At 47.7% G+C, this 20,387-nt stretch overlaps 1 protein-coding gene across 7 annotated transcripts in view; it reads right to left on the reverse strand.

Annotated features, from left to right (window-relative positions):
* Positions 1–20,387, reverse strand: part of NPAS2 (neuronal PAS domain protein 2) — a 195,022-nt gene that overhangs the window by 125,076 nt on the left and 49,559 nt on the right. For 2 of the 7 annotated variants that reach the window (XM_032469701.1, XM_032469699.1), the window contains exon 1: positions 8,506–8,871. The exons of 1 other annotated variant lie outside the window; for it this stretch is intronic. In XM_032469701.1, coding sequence (XP_032325592.1) covers positions 8,506–8,684 — 179 coding nt within the window. In that variant the 5' untranslated portion in view covers positions 8,685–8,871. Of the gene's footprint in view, positions 1–8,505; positions 8,880–9,274; positions 9,602–9,745; positions 9,913–20,387 lie in introns of those variants that run through there. 4 more of the 7 variants (XM_032469706.1, XM_032469703.1, XM_032469698.1 and 1 more) reach the window with 4 other exon arrangements.

The raw sequence follows: 20,387 nt of genomic DNA on the forward strand, positions 1-20,387 counted from the left end.
TTTAGACATCCTCACAATTTCCCAGGCCTTTGTCAGAAGGGGCCAATCCAAGCCTCTGAGGCTGGTCAGCTGCAATGTCTCCCGTGTGCTGGGAGGGTGCCACGAGTCGGGCCCGGGGAGATGAGAGAGAGGAGAAATGGGCTGCTTCCACCGTGCAACTCCATGCACCAGCAGACAGGTCCGGCTAAGTGGGCACAAACTGGGCTGGCCACCTCGCAGCCCAGACGTGCCTGTTTTTGCAGAGGACAGGGGGACAGCAGCCCTGGCTGAGAAGGAGGAGCACCTGCCAGGGCAGATCTATTGGGAAAACCTCCCAGGTAGGTGCTTGGAGCGGGTTTCTAAGGACATGTGGGAGGAGGATGAGTGAGGAGCTGCCCCCAGGTGGGAAGGTGACCTGAGGGGCAGGAGGCCCTGGTGTGGGAAGCTGGGGGATGCTGCACTTCCCTGGACACGACCGAGTGGAGCCCATCTGCTGTGTGGCAGCCAGCAACCATGCCCAGAAGGTCTGCTCTCGTTCCTTCCACAGAGCGCTCTGTCTGCCTACCTGCTGGCCCTGTGTGAGGTGTGGGGTGCAGGGGGCTCGCAGACCAGCCAGAGCCCAGGCCTGGTCATAAAATGAAACGCGCACACATTGACAGGGCATTAATTCGGGCGGCCGTGTCCAAACCCAAGTGTTAGAGCATGGCGCCTGCGGCCCTGCCAGGAAGCATCCTGACACTTACTCGAGAGCAGGCGAAGGACTCGGGCTCGGGAAGCCGAGAGGCAGCCTGCTGCGGGGCGGGTGATGGCAAAGAAGGCGAGAGTAAGCATCGCGCTAGCGGAGAGGTCAGGACCGCGAAGGGCGACACAGGAGAGGGATCTGTTTTCACCAAGGCCGCCTTTATTTAACTCCCAAAATTGAGGGGTCCTGTGCCTCCCCGGACACAACCTCTTCAGTGGAGCCTTTCCAGATCCAACAGAAGTAAAGGAGACAGTCAAAGGGTGGAGGTTTTTTTCTGAGCTGCCACCCGCTGTTGGCAGCCCTGCTGGGTGGGAGTGAGTTACAGATTCCCAAGGAGGGAGTGTGGCAGGTGACGGGCTTCCAGGACCCCAGGACCAGGAGGAACGAGGCCGCCTCACCCTCTCTGGGCAGGGAGCTGAGACAGAGACCAGGAGTGGAAACACTGCGGGCAGGTCCCAAAGCAACTCAAAAATAAGCAGCTCTCTTCCCTCAAATGAAATCAGTTTGTCTTGAGCCATAAATTCAAGAGATTATTATCAGCCAAGGGCTACATAAGATTGGAAATAGAAGAAAGTTCTCTAACTGGAGAGATCATAAAACCGCTACAAAGTACCATGCAAATTTGCTGTGAATGAATTTCTCTCTCCCACATTCGTTGTAAAGGCGAAGGGAGGGAAGACTATAAAAATAAAATCCTCCCTGACCATTAAGAAAGCCTTGGGGAGAAGGAGAAGGAAAAAGAAAAAAGAAAGCCTTGGTGAGGCGAGGAGTCATCTGTGCTTTGGGTCTTCAGGGGAACGGATATTCCAGAGCTCCAGGGCAATCATTCTTGGCAACATCCCACCCTGACCACAAGCACACACCAGCACCAGGGGTTTACAGTTTTCTTCATAGTTTTACTAGAACACGATCGCCAGGGAAACAGGCATCTTATGTAGTAACAGATGACGTCACCATGGGCCATGTCTTTCATGGACCACGTAAATGGAAGTGCTGATGTGGCCAATCCACGATCTGTTAGATCAACACAGCAGTCTGGTGGGCTCTTCCCTTCCTCACTCCAACCCACCTCCTCCCCAAAACTTCTCAGGCCACAAGCAATGTCTCTCCCCTCCTGCACTCCGACAACATGCAGGTGGACCGTTTGCACTGCAACACGTACCCGTCATTCTATTCCTAAACCAGCCTTAACCTTGCAAAACATAACAATGGAAAGTCAAAGCCACCTACTTCTGAAATGGAAAAAATACCGGAATTTTCCATAAAGGACAAAAGATAAATCTGAATTTCACTGATATGGACTATTGGTGAAACTGCCTCAAAAGGCCCACAGGAGGCCCGATGATTAGGCACCAGACTCGAAATGGAATTATCCTGTCCCTGGGAACCTCCTCGAAACATTAGATTTTCTTCTTTGAATTAAGGAGGAAGAATGCGATTAATATATTTTATGAGTTTCATCCATCCCATTTGCCTTCCTGTCTTCTCTAGCAGAATTGGAAAATTTCAAAGACTAGAACAAACTCACATTTCAGCCATGCTTCACGCCAGGCACAAAGTATTTGTTTTAAGGGACTCTTGCCTATTCAGAGAAAGAACGTCTATCAGAGTTAAAACTCTGCAGATGCTGGAAACAACAAAGCTTCTTAGAGATGCTTGGGCGGCCCAATGTCTAGCTGGATTGAGAAGGGTCTGGAAGGCTATCTCCTTAGAGTTTTCTTGGAAACAGATCACTGGAGGGCTATGTCTCCTGACACCGGTTCACGACTCTTCTGAGATTACTGCAAGGTTGATGATGTCTAGTTAGTTTTCATGGAGAGCCTCAATTTCAAATATTCTCTTGTGTGTCTTCACAAACCACCAAAACACTCCAAAAACAATGATTATGGACTATTATGTGCCTGCCTGAGAAAAATCTGAAATGTACCCAAAGACACATAGATAAGGAAGTTAATACAAACACTGTTTAAAATAGTCAAGAAGTGAAAACGAACAAACAAACAAAAGAAGTGGTAACAAAGCACAGTAAATGTTTAACAACAGAGAACGAGTTAAATAAATTATGTGTCAGCAGTACTTCTGAATATTACTACGTAACCTTTTTTATATGTATTTATATCCCTTTATATTTCAGTGTATATAGAATATTTACACAAAAGGGAACATATGACACATTATTTGGCATCTTGCTTTTTTCATATAATTATATCTAGATCATTTTTGTATTAATATCTTGTGTCTGGTATCTTGTAGTTTTTTTTAAAGAGTTGTTTCTTTTCTTAGTATTTTTTAAATTTATTATTGTATTATGTAATTATTTTATTTGGGGGGAGGTAATTAGATTTCTTTACTTTTAGAGGATGTACTGGGGATTGAACCCAGGAGCTCATGCATGCTAAGAATGCACTACCGCTTGAGCTATACCCTCCTCACTGATATTGTATAGTTTTAATTTGCATTTCTGTTGTTTAGTGACTTCGGACATCTTAAAGCTATTCCTTTTTTTTTCTTTTGTAGTGTCACTTTTTTTTATTGAAGTATAGTCAGTTTACAATGTTGTGTCAATTTCTGGTACACAGCATAATGCTTCAGTCACAATGTACATACATATATTCCTTTTCATACTCTTTTTCATTATAGGTTACTGTAAGATACTGAATATACTTCTCTGTGCTATACAGTACAAACTTATTGTCCATCTATTTTATACATAGTGAATATTACTATGTAACCTCTAAAAAGAATAAAGTAGACATAAGAAATGACCCCCCAAAATCTCATGCCACACCAACCAAAAAAAATCCTGCTAAATAAAATGCATAGAATGAATTCTGTCTGCTTAAAAAGAAAACGTGCACATAAATGCAGGGAAAATGACTAGCAGAATACACGCATGGTTAACAGCAATCACCTTCTGAAAAGGGTGGGGTGCGGTGGGCTGCATCAGTTAGGATGCTTTTGGCCACGATTAACAAACAAACCCAACTTGCCCTGCTTTAAGTGATCAGGAAGGTTTCAGGATCTCCCAAACATCCTAACTCAGAGACTCCTCTTTGGTGATTCAGAAGGTCAAGGGTACTGTGGAGGCCACATTCTTCACCTTTGCGTTCCTTGGCAGGTCAGCTGGGACCTGGCCTAGCCTGCTCTGGTGGCTGACGGCTGCCCCACTTACGGGCATCATGTCCAGGAGAAGAAAAGCGCTCCTTCCTCCCTTGCCTCTTTCCAAGGGCCAGGGAAGCCTCCCAGGAACGCACGCAGCCAATCACATTCAGTTGGCCAGGACAAAGTCCACATGCTCACCGGAGCCAATCACTGGCAAGGACAGCAGGTCCACCAGGGCTGCTTGGCCAATCAGGATTTACCCCTGAGACATGTGGAGGAAGGAAGGCTCCCAAGCAAAATCAGGTTTCCACCAGGTAGAAAAAAGGGGGTGACTCTTAAGTAGGATCAGGGGATAAAGGGGATCTTCCCCCTAGAAGTAGTTCTGGATTATTTGAAAATTTTACAAGATTATATTAATTTTTAAAAATCTAACATAAAAAAAATTTTAATGCATAGCAAAAAGACTGAAGGGAAATACCTTCGAGATTGTGGGTAATCTCCATTTTCTTCAATCTTTTCTATATTTGCCAAGAAATAAGTATACTGTCATAACAGAAAGATAATAACTTTTAAAATGTTCTCCAGTTCTCAATATTTTGACTTTCAAGGGGGACAGATATCCCCTGGAAAATTACGCAGTGCCTGTTTTGGTTCAGAAGAGTCTGGAAGGGTCACGCTGCTCGGCTCTGTCACCTGCCTTCCTTGGGGAGGGCTTGTGTCCACTGGAAGCCCGGGCGATTTTCAGTGACCCGGGACATAATCCTCCATGGATTCAGCAAAGCAGCAGGTCCCTGGGTCCCACCTCCTACTGTCTGGCCCTGCCTCTGCTATGATCTCCATCTTGGGTGCTCGGATGCTCCCTGCACCCACTTCCCTTCCTTGTTAACCAGTCCCCCGTCCCCTGCCCAGATCTGCCTTGGCTCCTACCCCTGCTCTACTGCGTCCTTCCCTCACACATGTCCCAGGCTGTTGCTCTTCTCCTACACCTGGTTTTCAAGGTTTATTTTGGCGGAGCATGGAGTGGGAGTGGTAGCGGAGAAATCGCTTTTGCAAATAATCAGTGGCGCTCTAAAACATACACACTAGAGCAACAGGGGTTGAAGTATTTTGAGAGCCACCCAGACCACCCTTCCTAAAACCAGGGCGAAAGTGACCGCTCCCTTGTATATTCATCTTCCCCAGACGTCAAGAGGAAGCAATCATCTCAGAGCATGAAGTATAAAACATCAGGTGGTGAATTCCAACCCATCCTGCACTGCCTTCAGGTAATTCATACTCAACTGAAGAGGACTGATTGATGGCTCTGACCCTTAAAAGTGCCCGGCCAGGGATGCACCAATGCCCTTCCCTCTGGAACATATTTTTAAGCAGTGCCTCACTGCCACAAACACCAGTTGGTCCTCATCAACAGAACCTACAGGGTTAAGTACCAGGAACAGCCTCAGGTAAATGTCTTGCTAGCAGGGTACCACCAAGGCTCACCAGAAGCCAGGGCACTGCAGGTGAAGAGTGGAAATGTGTGTGTTCCCCATCATTCCATTTTGCATCCGATTATCTTCCATGGTTGCCCACCTTCCAGCCCCAGGCACAGTTCTCTATTGTCAGCCTGGGGTTTGTTGATTAACCAACCTGAATCTCTAATTGGTGACCTACACGGAAAAATATTTTAGGAACCTCTCCTTCCTCCTTGCCTACCAGCCCCTCTCTCCCATCAATGGTAATAAAAGGGTCACTTTTGTGACACCTAACATGTGTCCTTCACCAATCATCCTACCTACTTGATGGTAAGCGTTATTTCCACTCTTTTCTGACCAGGACACTAAGGCTCAGTGAGGTTAAGAAAGTTGCTTCAAGTCACACAGTAGCTGAGCAAGGAGGTGACCCCAGATCTGTCTGATTTCAATATCTGCATTTTATTTCCTGCCAAGTCACAAGGCTTTCCATTCAAAGAAGACCAGAGGTCAAGATCGGTAGCATGGGAAAATTCCATTTCCTGGGGCCCTCTCTGGCCCCTACACTGGACAGTGGTGTCCTGCAGCCTCATTTCAGTCTAGAAAGAAGCTCCCTCAACTTGTAAGCTCCTTGAGGGCAGAGAGGACCCATGTTCTTTCTTTTTCTATCTCCTGGGCCTACTACACAGTAGATGCTTGGTATCACAGGCTGAATTGAACTAAGAAAATTCCCGAAACTTCCTAGTGAGTGTCACAGCATCCAGAGCACCTGGGAGCTGGTAAGAAATGCAGATTCCCAGGTCCCAGTCCTGAGTCAGTGCCTGCATCTCACAGGTCCCCAGGAACTCGGCGCCACTTGTTGTAAAGTTTGAGACATGATGTTCTAAACCCTCCACCTTCTTAATACAATGTTTTTTTCCCCTCACACCATGGTAGAAGATAAGCTCTCCCATTTCTGTTCTGAATCATCAGATGGAAACCACACAGTCTTATGACCCACAGAAGCTCAAGTGATCTCTGGGGGAACTTTACCTAAGAGATTACTTTGCTTCAAATGCCAAGTGGTCCCCAGTCTCAAGGCATTCAGTGAGAAACAGTAGTGCCTTAGATAAAGGCTGCATTCAAAAACATTCCCCTTTTAAACATATGTTCACATTTAATAAGTGTTTATTTAGTGCTCAAAGGCGCTATTAATCATCTTCAGATTTAAATGAGAATTACTCAGAGTTAAGTACCCCATTAGCATTCAGAAACTTGTAACCTTTGGATAACTATCACCGACAAGTCAGCTCATTTCCTAACCTACTTAGTGAGCATCTAAGATGAACAAGGCCTCACAGGGATGAGCGGGGGAATATGAATGTGGCAGTCCCTGACCTCCTATCTTTGCTACAGATAGAATGGAGACCGGGAACGTGCTAATCACACATTTCTGTAAGCAAATAAGGCATCAAGTACCATTTCCACTATTTAAATGCAAAACTCAATTAGATGCTTCTTTGATGATGCGGCCAAGGCCAATTAGACCTTGGTGTAAAAAGCCAACAATACTGAGTCACTGGGCTATTTTCAACACCTCACAATCCGACCTCCCTTGGGGAAGAGATGCCGCCTCCTGCCTGGGATCAGCATGGGTCAATCAGTGTCTGGATCACAATGGAAAAACTGACTTTTCATGTAAAGAACAAAATACATACTTGTTTTAAACATTAAGAAAAAGGCCTTAGCCTTTTGGATGTTTAAGGTTCCAAAGCCAGACTTATGAAAAACCATATAAAAGTGGTGACATAAAAAGCATATGTATGCATTATTATCTCAATCTGATAAAAATCATTAATTTTGAATCTGTAACCTAAAAATTAGTGGCAGTGTTTAGAGCCAGCTTTAAAGACTATCAAGGGTTAAGAAAGATCGTTAAAAAAAATAAGATGAATTCAACTTAATAACGATACCCATCAAGTGATGTGGGTCATTTTTAACTACTTTTTTTTTTTATCATTTTCATTATTAAATACCTAGAAATAGTAAAAAGGGCCCAAACTCTTAAAAAAAACCAAATGAGCTTAAAAATCATTGTCATTTTCTACAGAAAGAAATTTAGTCACCATCTGAGCGCTCTCTCCTCCTATCAGGGAATTTTTTTTCCATCATACTAATTAGTGAAGCCTCACTTGGTTCTTTTCTTGGCACGTTTAACTCTTTGGGGGGTAGCGTTTTATTAATAACATATTTCCTCTAGAATATATTCCCTTCTCTGGCCTCCACGGGAGTCACTCTGGGGAGCAGTGAGAATAAAATCAACCCTACATCTGCCGCAGTGGGACAGATCAGCAAATAAACAGAGGCATCGATTCCTAAGAAGAAAATGGCTAAAAGCAGCACATTTACAATTCTTCTAAGCCACACTCCACATCTCTCTGTGAGATGGAAGACAATTACTGAGAGTCTCTATGTTGCATACTTTATTTTTAACTAAATCTTTCAGTAGACTGCTGAGAAATGCCCACACGTCTACCTGACCTGGTTTAGCTGTTCAATGAGACAGATTTTTGTTTTTGAAAAATAGTGGCCCAAGTCTGAAGAGCTCTTTTAAACACTATATTTGGGAGTCATTTAAAATACGTTTGGGGGTTATTTTTGGCAAACGCTTCCTTTAAGAAATCTTAGGGGCAGAAAGATAGAGCTACTACTTGAATTTTGAACTGACACCTCCCAAGGAAAAGCAATTAAAACTTGCTGTGTTTTAAATGCAAGCCATAATGAGTTGGTCAATTCACTGATCAGGGACCAAGTCAGTTTGAGACAGACACCTCGCCAGGAACTGCTTTAGAGCTAATTATCTAGAAAGTCCAAACCAGGAAAACCCTCCTACCAAAGAAAAGAAGGTCTGGGCTCTAAATGATCAAGAATGACCAGTTCATCTCTGCTGATTAAGTTAATTTAATAACTATTCAATATTTTACCGTAAAGAAACAGGCCAATTTAATGACTCAAAGGAACAGGGACTAAAGACAAAAACTCACCGAGCTCTCCCCTTTCCGACCCCTTCTGAACACCTGTTGAACTCCCCCCGCTTTCAACTTTCTGAGCTAAAGCCTACCGGATACAACCATGGGAGCTTTTAGACTTTCTGGAAGTGCGTGTGTATTTTGAAGGTTTCCATCTTGCTTAATCAACAAAACTGGTTACTAATTATTTATGAATCGCAGGGCTGAAAACAAACTTTCTTACCTTGAGCACTTAAGGAGTGGCAGGCAGAGGAGCGGGGTTGGGTTTTCATTTGGCCCCTCGGTCCCTGTCCCTAGCCTCTGGTTACCGACCCTGCGCGGCTCTACAGAAAGGTCAAAGGTAAGCCTCCCGCCTCGGCTCGGGGAGGGGGCACACCTCCCAACAAAACACCACGCTGGCATCCAACCTGGGGAGCTCCCGGTGGCGAGGCGACGCGAAGGGCCGGGCTACGCGCTCTCTAGGCGTCCAGGGGTCAGGCTCCGCACCCATTCCGGCCCGGAACCAATTCCTATCCCGATCCAGGGACCCGGAGAGACCTCGGGCCCGGGGCGCGCACGCTGCCCTCTCCAGGGGTCCCTGGCGGCCCACTCTCCGGAGGGCGCGCGATGGGACTCTGAGAGGCCAATGGGCGACCCTCAAGGCTGCTAACCGGGCACGGCGTCCACCCACCCCGACGGTACTCTCTGAGCACCCCAAATCCGGAGGTTCGGGGTGTCTTGTTCTCTGCCTCCTTCGGCAAGACGCACACTGAGCCTACCACCCGGGCCGCCGCTGTGGCCCCGCAGGACTTGACGTCCGGGCCGCGGGACCGGGGGCTGACGGTGGGGATCCAGCGCCCCGCGCCCCCGACCCCCACGCCGCGCAGTCCCGGGCCCGAGCGCCGCTCCGGGCCCCGCGCGTCCACCGCGCCGGCGAGCAGGTGACCGAGTCCCGCGACCCCGCGCGCACGTCCTCCCACCGGGCCCCCTGCGTCCCTGGGCGCGGCCCTTACCTCGGAGCGGGCCGGGGCGGCCCCGCGGGGCCGGGCGCGGACTGGGCCGGGGAGACGCGCCTCCCGCCGCCGCCGCCGCCGCCGCCGCTGGGAGCCGAAGCGGCGAGCGGGCGCGGCGAGCTCCTCCCGGGCGGCGGCGGGAGGCGCTGCTCTCGCTGTTGCCGCCGCCGCCGCCGCCGCGGCTGCAGGTCTCGGAGCTACGCGGCCGCCGCTCCCGGGCCGCTGCCGCCGGTTCTTTGGCTCCTGCGGGAGGCCGGCTGCTCGGGCGGCAAACTCTTCCGCACGCAGAGCCGGCGGGGAGAGCCGCCGCCGCCGCCTCTTCCTCCTCCCCCTCCCTCCTCCCGCCTCCTCTGAGTCCTCCTCCTCCTCCTCCACCTCCTCCTCCTTCCCTCCGCTCCCGCTGCCGCCGCCGGCCGGGTCCCTCCTGGCCGCACGCCGGGCCCTGGCCGCGACCCAGCCTGGGACACGCACCCTGCGCGCTGCACGGGCAGAAGGACCCCCGGATCCCCGGCTTCCCTGGGCGGCGCAGACACCCGCGCCCTAGGCCGCCACCGCCTCTGCTGGGCTGCCAGGGACGGTCGGCGGGGTCCGGCCAGGGGCGCGGGGTCGCGGCTAGGCGCGGGGCGGGGGCAGGGGTGTGCTTAGAGGGGAACTGGCCGGAGGGGAGGCCAGAGGAGGCGGGGCTGCCCGCTGAGGTCCCGTTCAAGTTGTCAATGGGGATGGTAGAGAATCTTCCTCCCCTGCCTGGTGCCGACCCTCGCCCTGCCCGCTGCCACCCCGCCGTCCCGTCCGTTGAGGGGCGAGCACACCACCGTGGTCCCCTGCACGCGGTCCTCGCGGGGTAGGCCTGCACGCGGAGCCCGAGCCAGCGCATCGGGCGCGTCTCTGCGCGCGGACCACTGCGCTTTCTCAATGAACGGCGGCGGCGGGGGTCGGGGAGACGCCGGCGAGCGCTGTTCCCGGGGGACCGCAGCGCCTGCTGGGGAGGAGCGATCAGGGGTTTCTTCCAAGGCGAATGTAGCCGGTCCGGAAAATGGGTCAAGGATGGAAAGGAGCCGGCTCATTGCCCGCCTCCTAGGCAGAGGCACTTGGGGAGGGGGGATGTGGCCAGGAGCGCGCACCCAGAGCTCCACGCTGCTGCTCCCTCCCCTCCCCCGCTGCCCTCCTCTCCTTTTGCACCAGTGCAGGAAATGTTCCACTGACCTACATATTTTTCCAAACATACGTGACCTTTTTTTTTTTTCCCTCTGTGGGAGGAGACAGGCGAGAATCCAAGAAAAGGAGAAGCTGGAGTGGCGCGCGCAAAACAGGGAGGCTTTCAGCAAGGCTCCCGCAAACGCCCAGCAGAGACAAATGCACGTCAATAGCCCCTAGGAGCTAGGAGCTGCTGTCCGATCTCTGCGCGGCTCCGAGACGGAGTCGTGTGGGAAAGGGAGACCAGGCGCCCCGCCGAGGCCCGGAGCGCTGACCAGGTTCCCTAGACCCGCAGCCCGGACTCCATCCCGGGCGGCGGCGTTCCCCACGTGGAGGCTCCTCGGGAGAAGCCCAAAGGAGGGGAGAGGTCTGCAGCCCCCGGGAGGTCACCCTTCCCAGACATCACAGAGGTACAGTGCCTGGCGCAGCGTTCTGGCTCCAGCAGCCCTTTTTCGAATGTCCCTGGGTCCTTCTCACATTCCGACAAGTAGCCCAGGGGAGGAAGGCGCCCCCACCAGCCCTTTTCTATCAGACTCAGTTTTGTGGCCAGAAAGAATCTCTTAGGGCCTTTCCTCTGTCCTCCAGTCGGGGAGGTGGACTGGAGTCACCCCCCCCCCCAACTCGGTTCCAGGGCCCTTACTTTATCCTCTCCCCCTTCAAGTTCAAGACAAACCCTCTCCCGCGCAGACCCGACCCACAGCGCCTTATTTGGGCATAACCTCAGCACCGTCAATTAGATCAAAACGCTCACACAGAGCTCCTTTTTCCCCCCTGTAAAGTAGGTCATTCTCTTTATTTCCCACTTGTATTATTTTTGTCTAATTCTCCTCCTGAAAAATAATCAGCTGCAGGAGGTTTGCTCATCCTAAGAGGAGCTGTTATTCTCAGGCTTGCTTCTGACTTGGAGGGCTTTTCAAGGAGGAGGAGGAGGCATTTGGCACATGGTGGTTTTGAAGTCGCTCCCTTTCCAAAAGCAGAACATTTAAAAATTTTATATTATTTTGCTTTGTTTTTCTACCCCCTCCCTTTCCTTCAGGCCAGGAGGTTTTGCCCTGCCCTGAAAGCGTGGCCATGACTAATATCTGCTAAAGGATAAAGTTGTGTGCTTTTAACCGGATTTAATGCAGAATTGAAAGCCACCTCCCTTCCTTTCTTGCTTTGAAAGAGATTCCAGCTCCCTCCTCCTCCTCCCTTTTGGGAACTAGTTGAACGATCATTAGGGATCTCTTAGGAAACAAATGGCCTACAGAAATAATACATCAAGTTATTCTATAGTGCAACAAGTATTTTTGCTCTGGTCTGTTTGTACCTGTTGCCTGGTAAAAGGATAGCCTATTAAATGTGTGGTTTCTTCCTTTTGATCATGGAGATGTATGTGTGGTTGTACTAATTCCAGACTGCATTGAAACTCCTAGTGTTAATCCCACTGGGGCAGGACACCTGTCTGACCATAAGGGGAGAATGGAGTCTGCAGCACAGAACCCATTTGGGACCAGATCACAACATGCCCTGTCCCCAAAAATGTCAAGGACCTTTGAAGAGGAAAGTTTACCTCCTGTTGATTCTATGCATTTGGCACTTTAGTTCCTTTTATTGGCATTTGTTGAAGGCTTGTCTTGAATCAGGTTGGGCTTGGCCTGTGAGGGATGGAGGGAAACTTTCTAGCAGTTTATGTCTGTACCAGGAGGGTTTACAATGTAGAGGCCAGGATACAAATGAGGCCAAAGAGGGCACATGCCAGGAAGACAAAGTACCACATGGGTTCAAAGGAAAGAATCAGGGTGGGCTTCATGGAGGAGATGACATTGGCGCTTGGATTTTTCATCAACCGGATAATAAAGTCAAGGTGGATCATAATCTAGCCACTATTGAAAATGTGCAGCACAGAGCAAAGGAACCATCTCAAAACCACATTGCCAATTGGAGGAATTTCTCAAATCTTATGTGGTTCATCCTTTTAAAAAACATGGCTTTATTAATTGAATGCTGCAGTGGTATATCCAGGAACCCCAGCTAGTTTTCAAAGAATCTGAATTTACGAAGGGGAGGATCAAAATGTTTCACTGTTGTCAGTTACATCAGTCTTTGAGGAAAGCAGAGAAACCATTCAAAGTTTTTGCAGTCTAATCAGATGTTCTTTTCTTTCATAGAAGTTGGGGCAGATTCTAATTTAAAATATTTATGCAATTAAATTCTCAAAATATGTACACTAGAGGTGTCCATCTATCCAGCTATAGACAGGAAAAAATGTCTGGGTGATTATAAGGACTACAGCAGTAGCTCAGGCCTGGGGACCCCATTAGGCATGTATGGTTGGTCAAGGAAACCCAGGAACGACATGCCGATGTCCTGTGTTCTATGCATCATGGCTTTAATGACAAGATAGAAGGGCCTTCATATATATACATCCCTATCTATCTATCTATCTACACACACACACACACACACACACACACACACATATATGAATGTCCAGAAGCTCTTTTATGGATTCTTACCTCTGAGTATCAGTTTTCACTTAAAGTTGAAAAAAGATAAAACACACTACCATGCATCATTAAGTAAAATAACATCACGCGAGGGAGGAAAATTGTTGCAACCAAGGCAAGAGGGAGAGTATCCGGATGAAGAAGAGGCCTCAGTAGCCAGAGACTGAATACTCAGAGGGCAGGGCTTAAGAGCAGCGACAGAAGAAAGATTCAACGATGTCCACCTGCATGTGAAATATCAAGGTGAGAATTTGGAGGCCTTGGTTGTGCAGAAGCATCATAGGGACAGAAAAGTGCAGGGCAGGGATGTGTTCCCGGCAGCAGGCTCTCTCGTGGGCCTGAGGATGCTACCAGGGGAAAATCGAGGCCTTGTGCAGCTTGCCTGGGAGAGTGAGGACTTGACTTGGCACTGGTTCCTGTTAGATCAGGTGGTTGGCAAGCTAAAGAATGAAGTAAGATTTTCTTACCAAGCTGGCATGGAGAGCTCAGAGAGAAATCTGGGTTGGCAGAGTCTGGAGGTGACAAAGCCTCAAAGCTTCAGCTAATCCCCACCTGTTAAATGCAGTGCTTCCGAGGACCACAGGAGGAAATGGTACACACGTGTGAGTGTGTGCAAACACCACTCACACACAGACATACGTGCGCTGGAAAAAGAGGTGGTAAAACTATTGAAAATACAAGACCACTTGAGAGTAATCTTTTCTTACACTTAAGCTCCTTGAGGAAGTCCCTTCAAGCATGTTGTCTCTAGTAAAGTTTGATTTTAGATCCCATTGTTTTCTCTTCTAAGATGATCTTTAAAAAAAAGAAAATTCTTTAATTTTAGAGCAGTTTTAGGTGAACAACAGAATTGATGAGAAAGTAGAGTTCCCATATACTCCCTGACTCCCCTCCCCCCAACCTCCCTGCCATCGACAACCCCCACCAGAGAGGTCCATCCTTACAATCAGTGGACCTCCATTGACATGTCATTGTCACCCAAATTTTACAGTTTACATGAGGGTTGACTCTTGGTGTTGTACTGTGATGGGTTTGGATAAATGTATGACTCGCATCCGCCGTTAGAGGGTCACACAGAGTATTTGCACTGCCCCTCAAATCCTCTGTGCTCTATTTCCCTCCCCACAAAACCCTGGCAATCACTGATCGTTTTACTGTTTCCATAGTTTTGCTTTTTCCAGAATGTCAGATAATTGGAATCACACAGTATCTAGCCTTTCAGATTGGCTTCTTTCACTTCCTAAAATGCATTTAAGCTTTCTCCAGTGTCTTTTCATGGCGTGAGAGAGCTCATTTCTTTTTAGCACTGAATAATACTCCGGTGTCTGGATAAGAGGGTTTTTTAACTGATATTTTAGCAAATGATGTTTTCAGTAAGAAGAGGTAACATGCCAGGTATTCATTACCTCATTTCATCTTCAGAAGGCCCTGTAAAAAAGGGGCTTATGATTTCCAGGTGACAGATAAGGAATCCGACTCAGGCTCAGGGTGCCCGCAGACCCTTGGCAAACACACGGCAGGGCAGGGTTTGATCTGGGCTGTAAGACGTCAGCTCCCGGTCCTCCCTCCTTCCCTCCCACCCGATCCAGCACTCAGCTGTGTCGGATGCCAACACAGAGATATTCGTGGCATCGTTCACTTCCCATGAGATCTTGCTGGATAATGAACTGGTGCCAAAGCAGGCATGTGCTGCTCCGCGGATCCACATTCCTCATCTCCGTCTTCTCTTGTTCTCCTCTCGATACATCGGTTATTAATATCTTTACTCCGTTCTGGAAGCAGCTATCTTCCAAGCGCCTAAAATAGAATTGCAGCATGCAGGCTTGGGGTGGGCAAAAGAGCAATGCTGGGTCCTGATAAACTGTAGAAGGAAATAAGGTCCCTGGGTCAATACATGTGTTATTGGCATAGTGGCATCTCGCCAAGTTGTGGACTGTGGTGATGGCCTGGATGGGAGTGTCCTTTTGTAAACAGATGTATCTTCAAACCAGCTCTAGGTCACAGGCTGGAAAAGAAAGGTCTCCTGTGAAAGAGAAAATTGGGGGGACAGTCAAGCTCCTCATGGCCTGTGAGAGCGAGACCAGTGCAGGCCAGCCCAAGGGGGGCGTCTTGCGCAGCTGTTAGGTCTGGTTGTCCTTCCATGTGGTGGCCAGGGATATGGCCCTTCTTCCAGGAAATAGTTTGTCTCCTTGGGGAAGTGCTCAGCTCAGACTGTGAGTAGCTCCAAGGAAGTATACAAACCACCCCTGCCTTTCACAGCCTGTAGAACATGGTGAGCTCGTGGCCTAGGGAAGGAACACTGGCTTCAAAGCAGGCAGAAAACTGAATGGGAGAGGTCTTTTGCATGCAGGGTGCCTGCAGCTGGGGGAAGGAAGGGCCTAGGATCACAAGGAGGGGTGAGCTGTGGTTGTGCCAGAAGGAGGAGGGGTGTTTCTTGGCTCCTGCAATTAGCTGAGGGGGTTTCAGAGTCCAAGCTACGGCGCAACTCTGACAGAAGGCATCACTTTGACTCTATAAGGCCTTTGCGCCTGGCCTGCCTTCTGTAGGCTTGTGTTCCAAAATACTTTCTCTCAATTGCATTGCAAACAGCCTAAGTGAAAATAAGGAATTAGTCTAAAGCCAACTGATTATTATTTGTGATATTTGATATATAAAATAAAACATTTAAGTACGAAAAAGAAAAAAGGCCCGGATAAGTTGCTGAGACATGCGCTTTTCCAACCAGTGCAAGAAACACCCTTTAAACACAGGGCAGAGAGACAGCTGTGTTGACACACAAGTCCCCGTTGTCTTTTGCTTTTCTCAGTTCATGTCCCATTTAACTCAACTAAGAGGTAATTTAATGCATTTTCGTGTGTCTGTCTGGAAGAGCCCCTAGACCTTAAGTGGGCATTTTCAATTCATTTCCTAGAGTGGTTTCTGTCTCATTTAAAAATTCTCTGACTTCTGGGCAACGCTGTTCAAATAGTTAAATTTCTATACTAACCGATGCATAATCTACCATTTACTTGCCCAGGAAGAATGTTTAGTGATACAAAATTCATCACACACAGTTCACTTGAAATGAAAAGCTAATTATAGAAAAATGTTCTCCCAGGAGCTATTTATAGCCCCTCCAAAGTAGACAGAAGAGACGCTTCTCCCGTGTGGACGAGCATTATTTCATCCGTCTGCTCTGTGACAAGGTTTTGGTGAGAAAGAAACTTTTCTCAGTGGCTTCAGTCTAACACTTGCACTGACGCTGAGCATGATCCTATGGTAAAGGCAGCCTCATTGGATGTCTTGAGCGCACACGTGCTGTAGCACATCTCTCTGGATTTCTTCTTTTCAAGGCAAATGAGGGTTTGCCCCGCAATAAAAGATGCTTTTTATTATGGCAACAGGACTAGGCTCTGTTTTTGCATTCCAGAAATTTCTCATGAAAGTCACTTTTCCTTTTTATGATATTAGCGAGGTTCAATCCCAGTGTCTACGTCTGGGATTGACTGAGTTCTAGGGCTTTTATTTAAGGACTTTTCACTTAAGAATTTAGGATGCCAGTGGGTGGCATTCTGGTTTTTGACCCTTATGATTCAGGCCGGTGTTTCTCAAAGTGTGTTCCTCCAGCCAACAGCAACAGCATCACCTGTGAACTTGTCAGAAGGATAAATTCTGAAGCCCCACCCTGACCTGCTGAATCAGAAACCCCGGGGATGGGTCCCAGCAAACTGCATTAAGAAGCCATCTGGGAGATTCTGATGTATATAAAATTGGAGAACTACTGATTTAGGCAGTTGGTGATGATTCAGGGAGGGGACAGTTCAGTTCTCATACAGTTTGAGCTAATTTGATTGTGTGTCCTGGGCCAGACCGTGGGCCAAGGACAAACAGGCATTAATTTATTTAATCTTCACAACCATACATTACTTGCAGAGGTGACATGCTAGCGGGGAGTAGCATCAGGTTGGGGACAGGGGTCTGTCTGCTGCCCAGGCTGATGCTAGGACCTCCTTGCACTGTTGCTGGCTGTGGGCACACTCGGCCAGGTGATTGTTAAGAATTTTAATCAGCTCCTTTTCTCAGTTTTTCTCCCTGTTTTCCTATTTCTTTTTTCTTTCCCTTTCTCCTCTAGTCATTTCTTCTCCTGCTCTCCCTCACTCCCTCCTCCCTCTTCAGAGAAATGAACTGCCTTAAACTGTTACATCCTGTCTCTTACCTTGTGCTGTTCGACTCTTCATCAGAGTCCAGTTTGGCCAAGTCTAAGGCATAGAGCTGAGCCAATGCCTGGTGACCTCAGGCTGTGTTGAGAGCCTACTGGCTTGACTGTGGGCTTCAGAGAAAGTGAAGCCAGCAGGGAGGGACACTGAGTTAAAAGGCACATTACCCAGGGGGCAAGCTGTGCCTGAACTGTACGAGGTGGGTTCCGTGGGCATTGTTTGCTCTCACGGGGAGCTAGAGGTCTAAGGGGACTGACACTGACTTGGGCCAGCAAATCAAGAAATAGACATTTGTACTCTAAACTCACATAAAAATACAAATATTAGAATAGTACATGGATGGCAAGTATAAAACATTAAGGAAATAGAATTGAGAGCTTAGAAAGAAACCCTCACAATTATGGTCAACTGATTTTGACAAGGATGCCAAGGCCAGCCAGTCAATGAGAATAGAATAGTCTTTTACAACAAATCATGCTGGGACAATGGGATAGCAATACCCAAAAGAATGAAGTTGGACCCCTACCTCACACCATATAAAAAATTGACCTGAAATGGATCAAATGCATAAATGTGAGAGTTAAACTATGCAACTCTTAGAAGAAAACACAGGGGTAAATCTTCATGACCTTGGATTTGTCAAAGGATCCTCAGATATGACACCAAAAGTACAAGCAACCAAAGGGAGGGAAATAGACAAGTTGGACTTCATCAAAAGTAAACACTTATGGTGATACTATCACGAAAGTAAAAGGGCAACCCACAGAATGGGAGAAAATATATGCAAATCATATATCTGGTAAGGGACTTGTATCGGAATTTATTTTTTAAAAAGCTTTTACAATTCAATAATAAAAGACAAATACCCAGTTTTTTAAGTGGGCAAAGGATCAGAATAGATTTTTCTTCAAAGAAGATAAATGCATGGCCAATAATCACATGAAAAGGCATTCAACATCCAGAGTCATTGAGGAAATGCAAATTAAAGCCACGAGGAGATACCACTTCACACACTGCTAGGTTGGCTGTTATTTTTAAGACAAAACAAAAAATGAAAACAAACAAGTGTCGGTGAGAATGAGGAAAAACTGGAACCCTCACATGCTCACTGCTGGTGGGAATGTAAAATGATGCAGCCACTTGGAAAACAGACCAAACATAGAGTTACCATGTAATCCAGCAACTCTACTCCTAAAGGTATATCCAAGAGAAATGAACACAAATGTGCACACAAAACCTTGTACACGAATGTCTATAGCAGGATTATTCATAATAGCCCCAGATAGGAAACAACCCAAATGTGCATCCACTGATGAATGACTTCACAAAATGTGGTCTATCCGTACAATGGAATATATATGGCCGTAACAAGGAATGAAGTGCTAATACATACCACGTGGTTGAACTTTGAAAAGATTATGCTTAATGAAAGAAGGCAGTCACCAAAGACTAATCACTGAGGATTCCATTTATATGAAACCCCAGATGAGGCAAATTTTAGAGATGGAAAGTAGATAATAGTTGCCTATTGCTGGGGGTATGTGGGTTTGGGATGTGTTGGCTAAAGGCTATAGGTTTTGGGGGGCAATGAAGTGTTCTAAAATGGACTGTGGTGATGACTGTGTAACTGTGAATACACTAAAAAGCACTGAACTGTACACTATAAATGGGTAAATTGTATTATATGTGAGTTGCAGCTGAATAAAATTGTTACCAAAATTGAAAAAGTTCATTAAGAGTATTAAATCTGTCGGGTTCTTCGTTCTCGAAGCCTCATCCATTCATTCAGCATCATGTCTCCTTCACACCAAGGCCCTGACCTACCTCCTCCTCCCCACCACACCCCTCCCTCTTCCTTCTTCCTTTGTTCTTCCTGCTGCCCCAGCAGTGAGGGGGTCCCCAGGGTTCTATCTTGGCCATTTTGCTCTTTCCTTCCCAGGAGAATCCATTCCCGTGGTTCTTACTCCAAAGTCTGTCAAGTCTTTATCTCTGGTCCTGACAGTTTCTCCCAGCTCTGCCCCCCCAGGGCCAACGGCCCGCCGATACTTCCATTTGGATGCCTCCCACTTAAGCCAGTTAGATTTCTCTTTTCCCCTGTTTCCCTACCCCAGCTCATTCCCCCAACTTCCCTAGTCCTATTAATGGAGCTTTTCTGCCGGTTACCTATGCTGAGAGCTGAAATCTGCCTTTCAGTGCTTTCTCTCTTGTCTTCCCGTGTCATTCAATAACCAACCACGAGGAGATGCTTGTCTCCTGGGGTTTTGTTCACTCCTGTCTTCCTGCTCGTGCCCCTTGTCTCTCTCTTCTGCAGTCCAGCCCTAATCAGAAACGTACGCTAGCATTCTAACTGGCTGGAAGCAACTACAGAACATGACTTGTGAGGCAAAGAGTTGTAACCCAAGGAAGGGCTTCAAAACTCCATGCCCTGAACTCCATGCAGGAGATTTCGTAAGAGGGCTATACAAAAGAAGATGAAACCCAAAGTTCTGCAAAGACACCCAATAATCAGTGAAGCAGGTCATCTTGGGGAAATTGACACATATGCCCCAGGGTGTGGGTTTAGAGAGCCTGTGACAGGCCTGATATCCAGCCAGTGCTCATGGGTACAGCCACTTCCCTGAGCCCTCCACTGCCCCCCATCTCCCGGCTGCTCCCCCAAGACTGCCTGCAACTCCCCGCCACCCAGCGAGGATTAGACAGCCCGTTGGTGGCTATGCCGTCACACGGCTCTGACGCTATAACCACCTGGTCTCCACGTCAGCACTTTTCCGGGGGCCGCCAAACCAAGTCCATGCTCCTTGGCCTTCTCAGGACCCATCTTAACCCAACCACAACCTAGCTCTTTGGTCTGTTTTCCATATTCCCTCCATGGCATTCCCTGGACGTGACCTGCGCTATCCTCACACCACATTCTGCTTTTGCCTTCCCTCCCCGCTTCCCTGAAACCCTCCCTGTCCCCTGAGGTCTTGCTTGTTATGCTACCAAGAGGTTGTCCCAGGGTCCTCTGGCCAGAAGGGACTTTTCCTTCCTCATTGATACTAGCATGTATGTAAAAAAAATTTACAAGTATGCATGTATATTTCATACATGTGTTGTTATATATGTATTTTATTTTTATTTTATATGCATATATATTTTATGTATAGATATATACATATATTTGTACATTTTATATACATATATTTAATATATGAATACATATTTATATATTTTTAATATATATAATTGAGTATG

The sequence above is a fragment of the Camelus ferus genome, chromosome 28 (genome assembly GCF_009834535.1).
Source record: "Camelus ferus isolate YT-003-E chromosome 28, BCGSAC_Cfer_1.0, whole genome shotgun sequence".
In the NCBI taxonomy this organism is placed as follows: Eukaryota; Metazoa; Chordata; class Mammalia; order Artiodactyla; family Camelidae; genus Camelus; species Camelus ferus.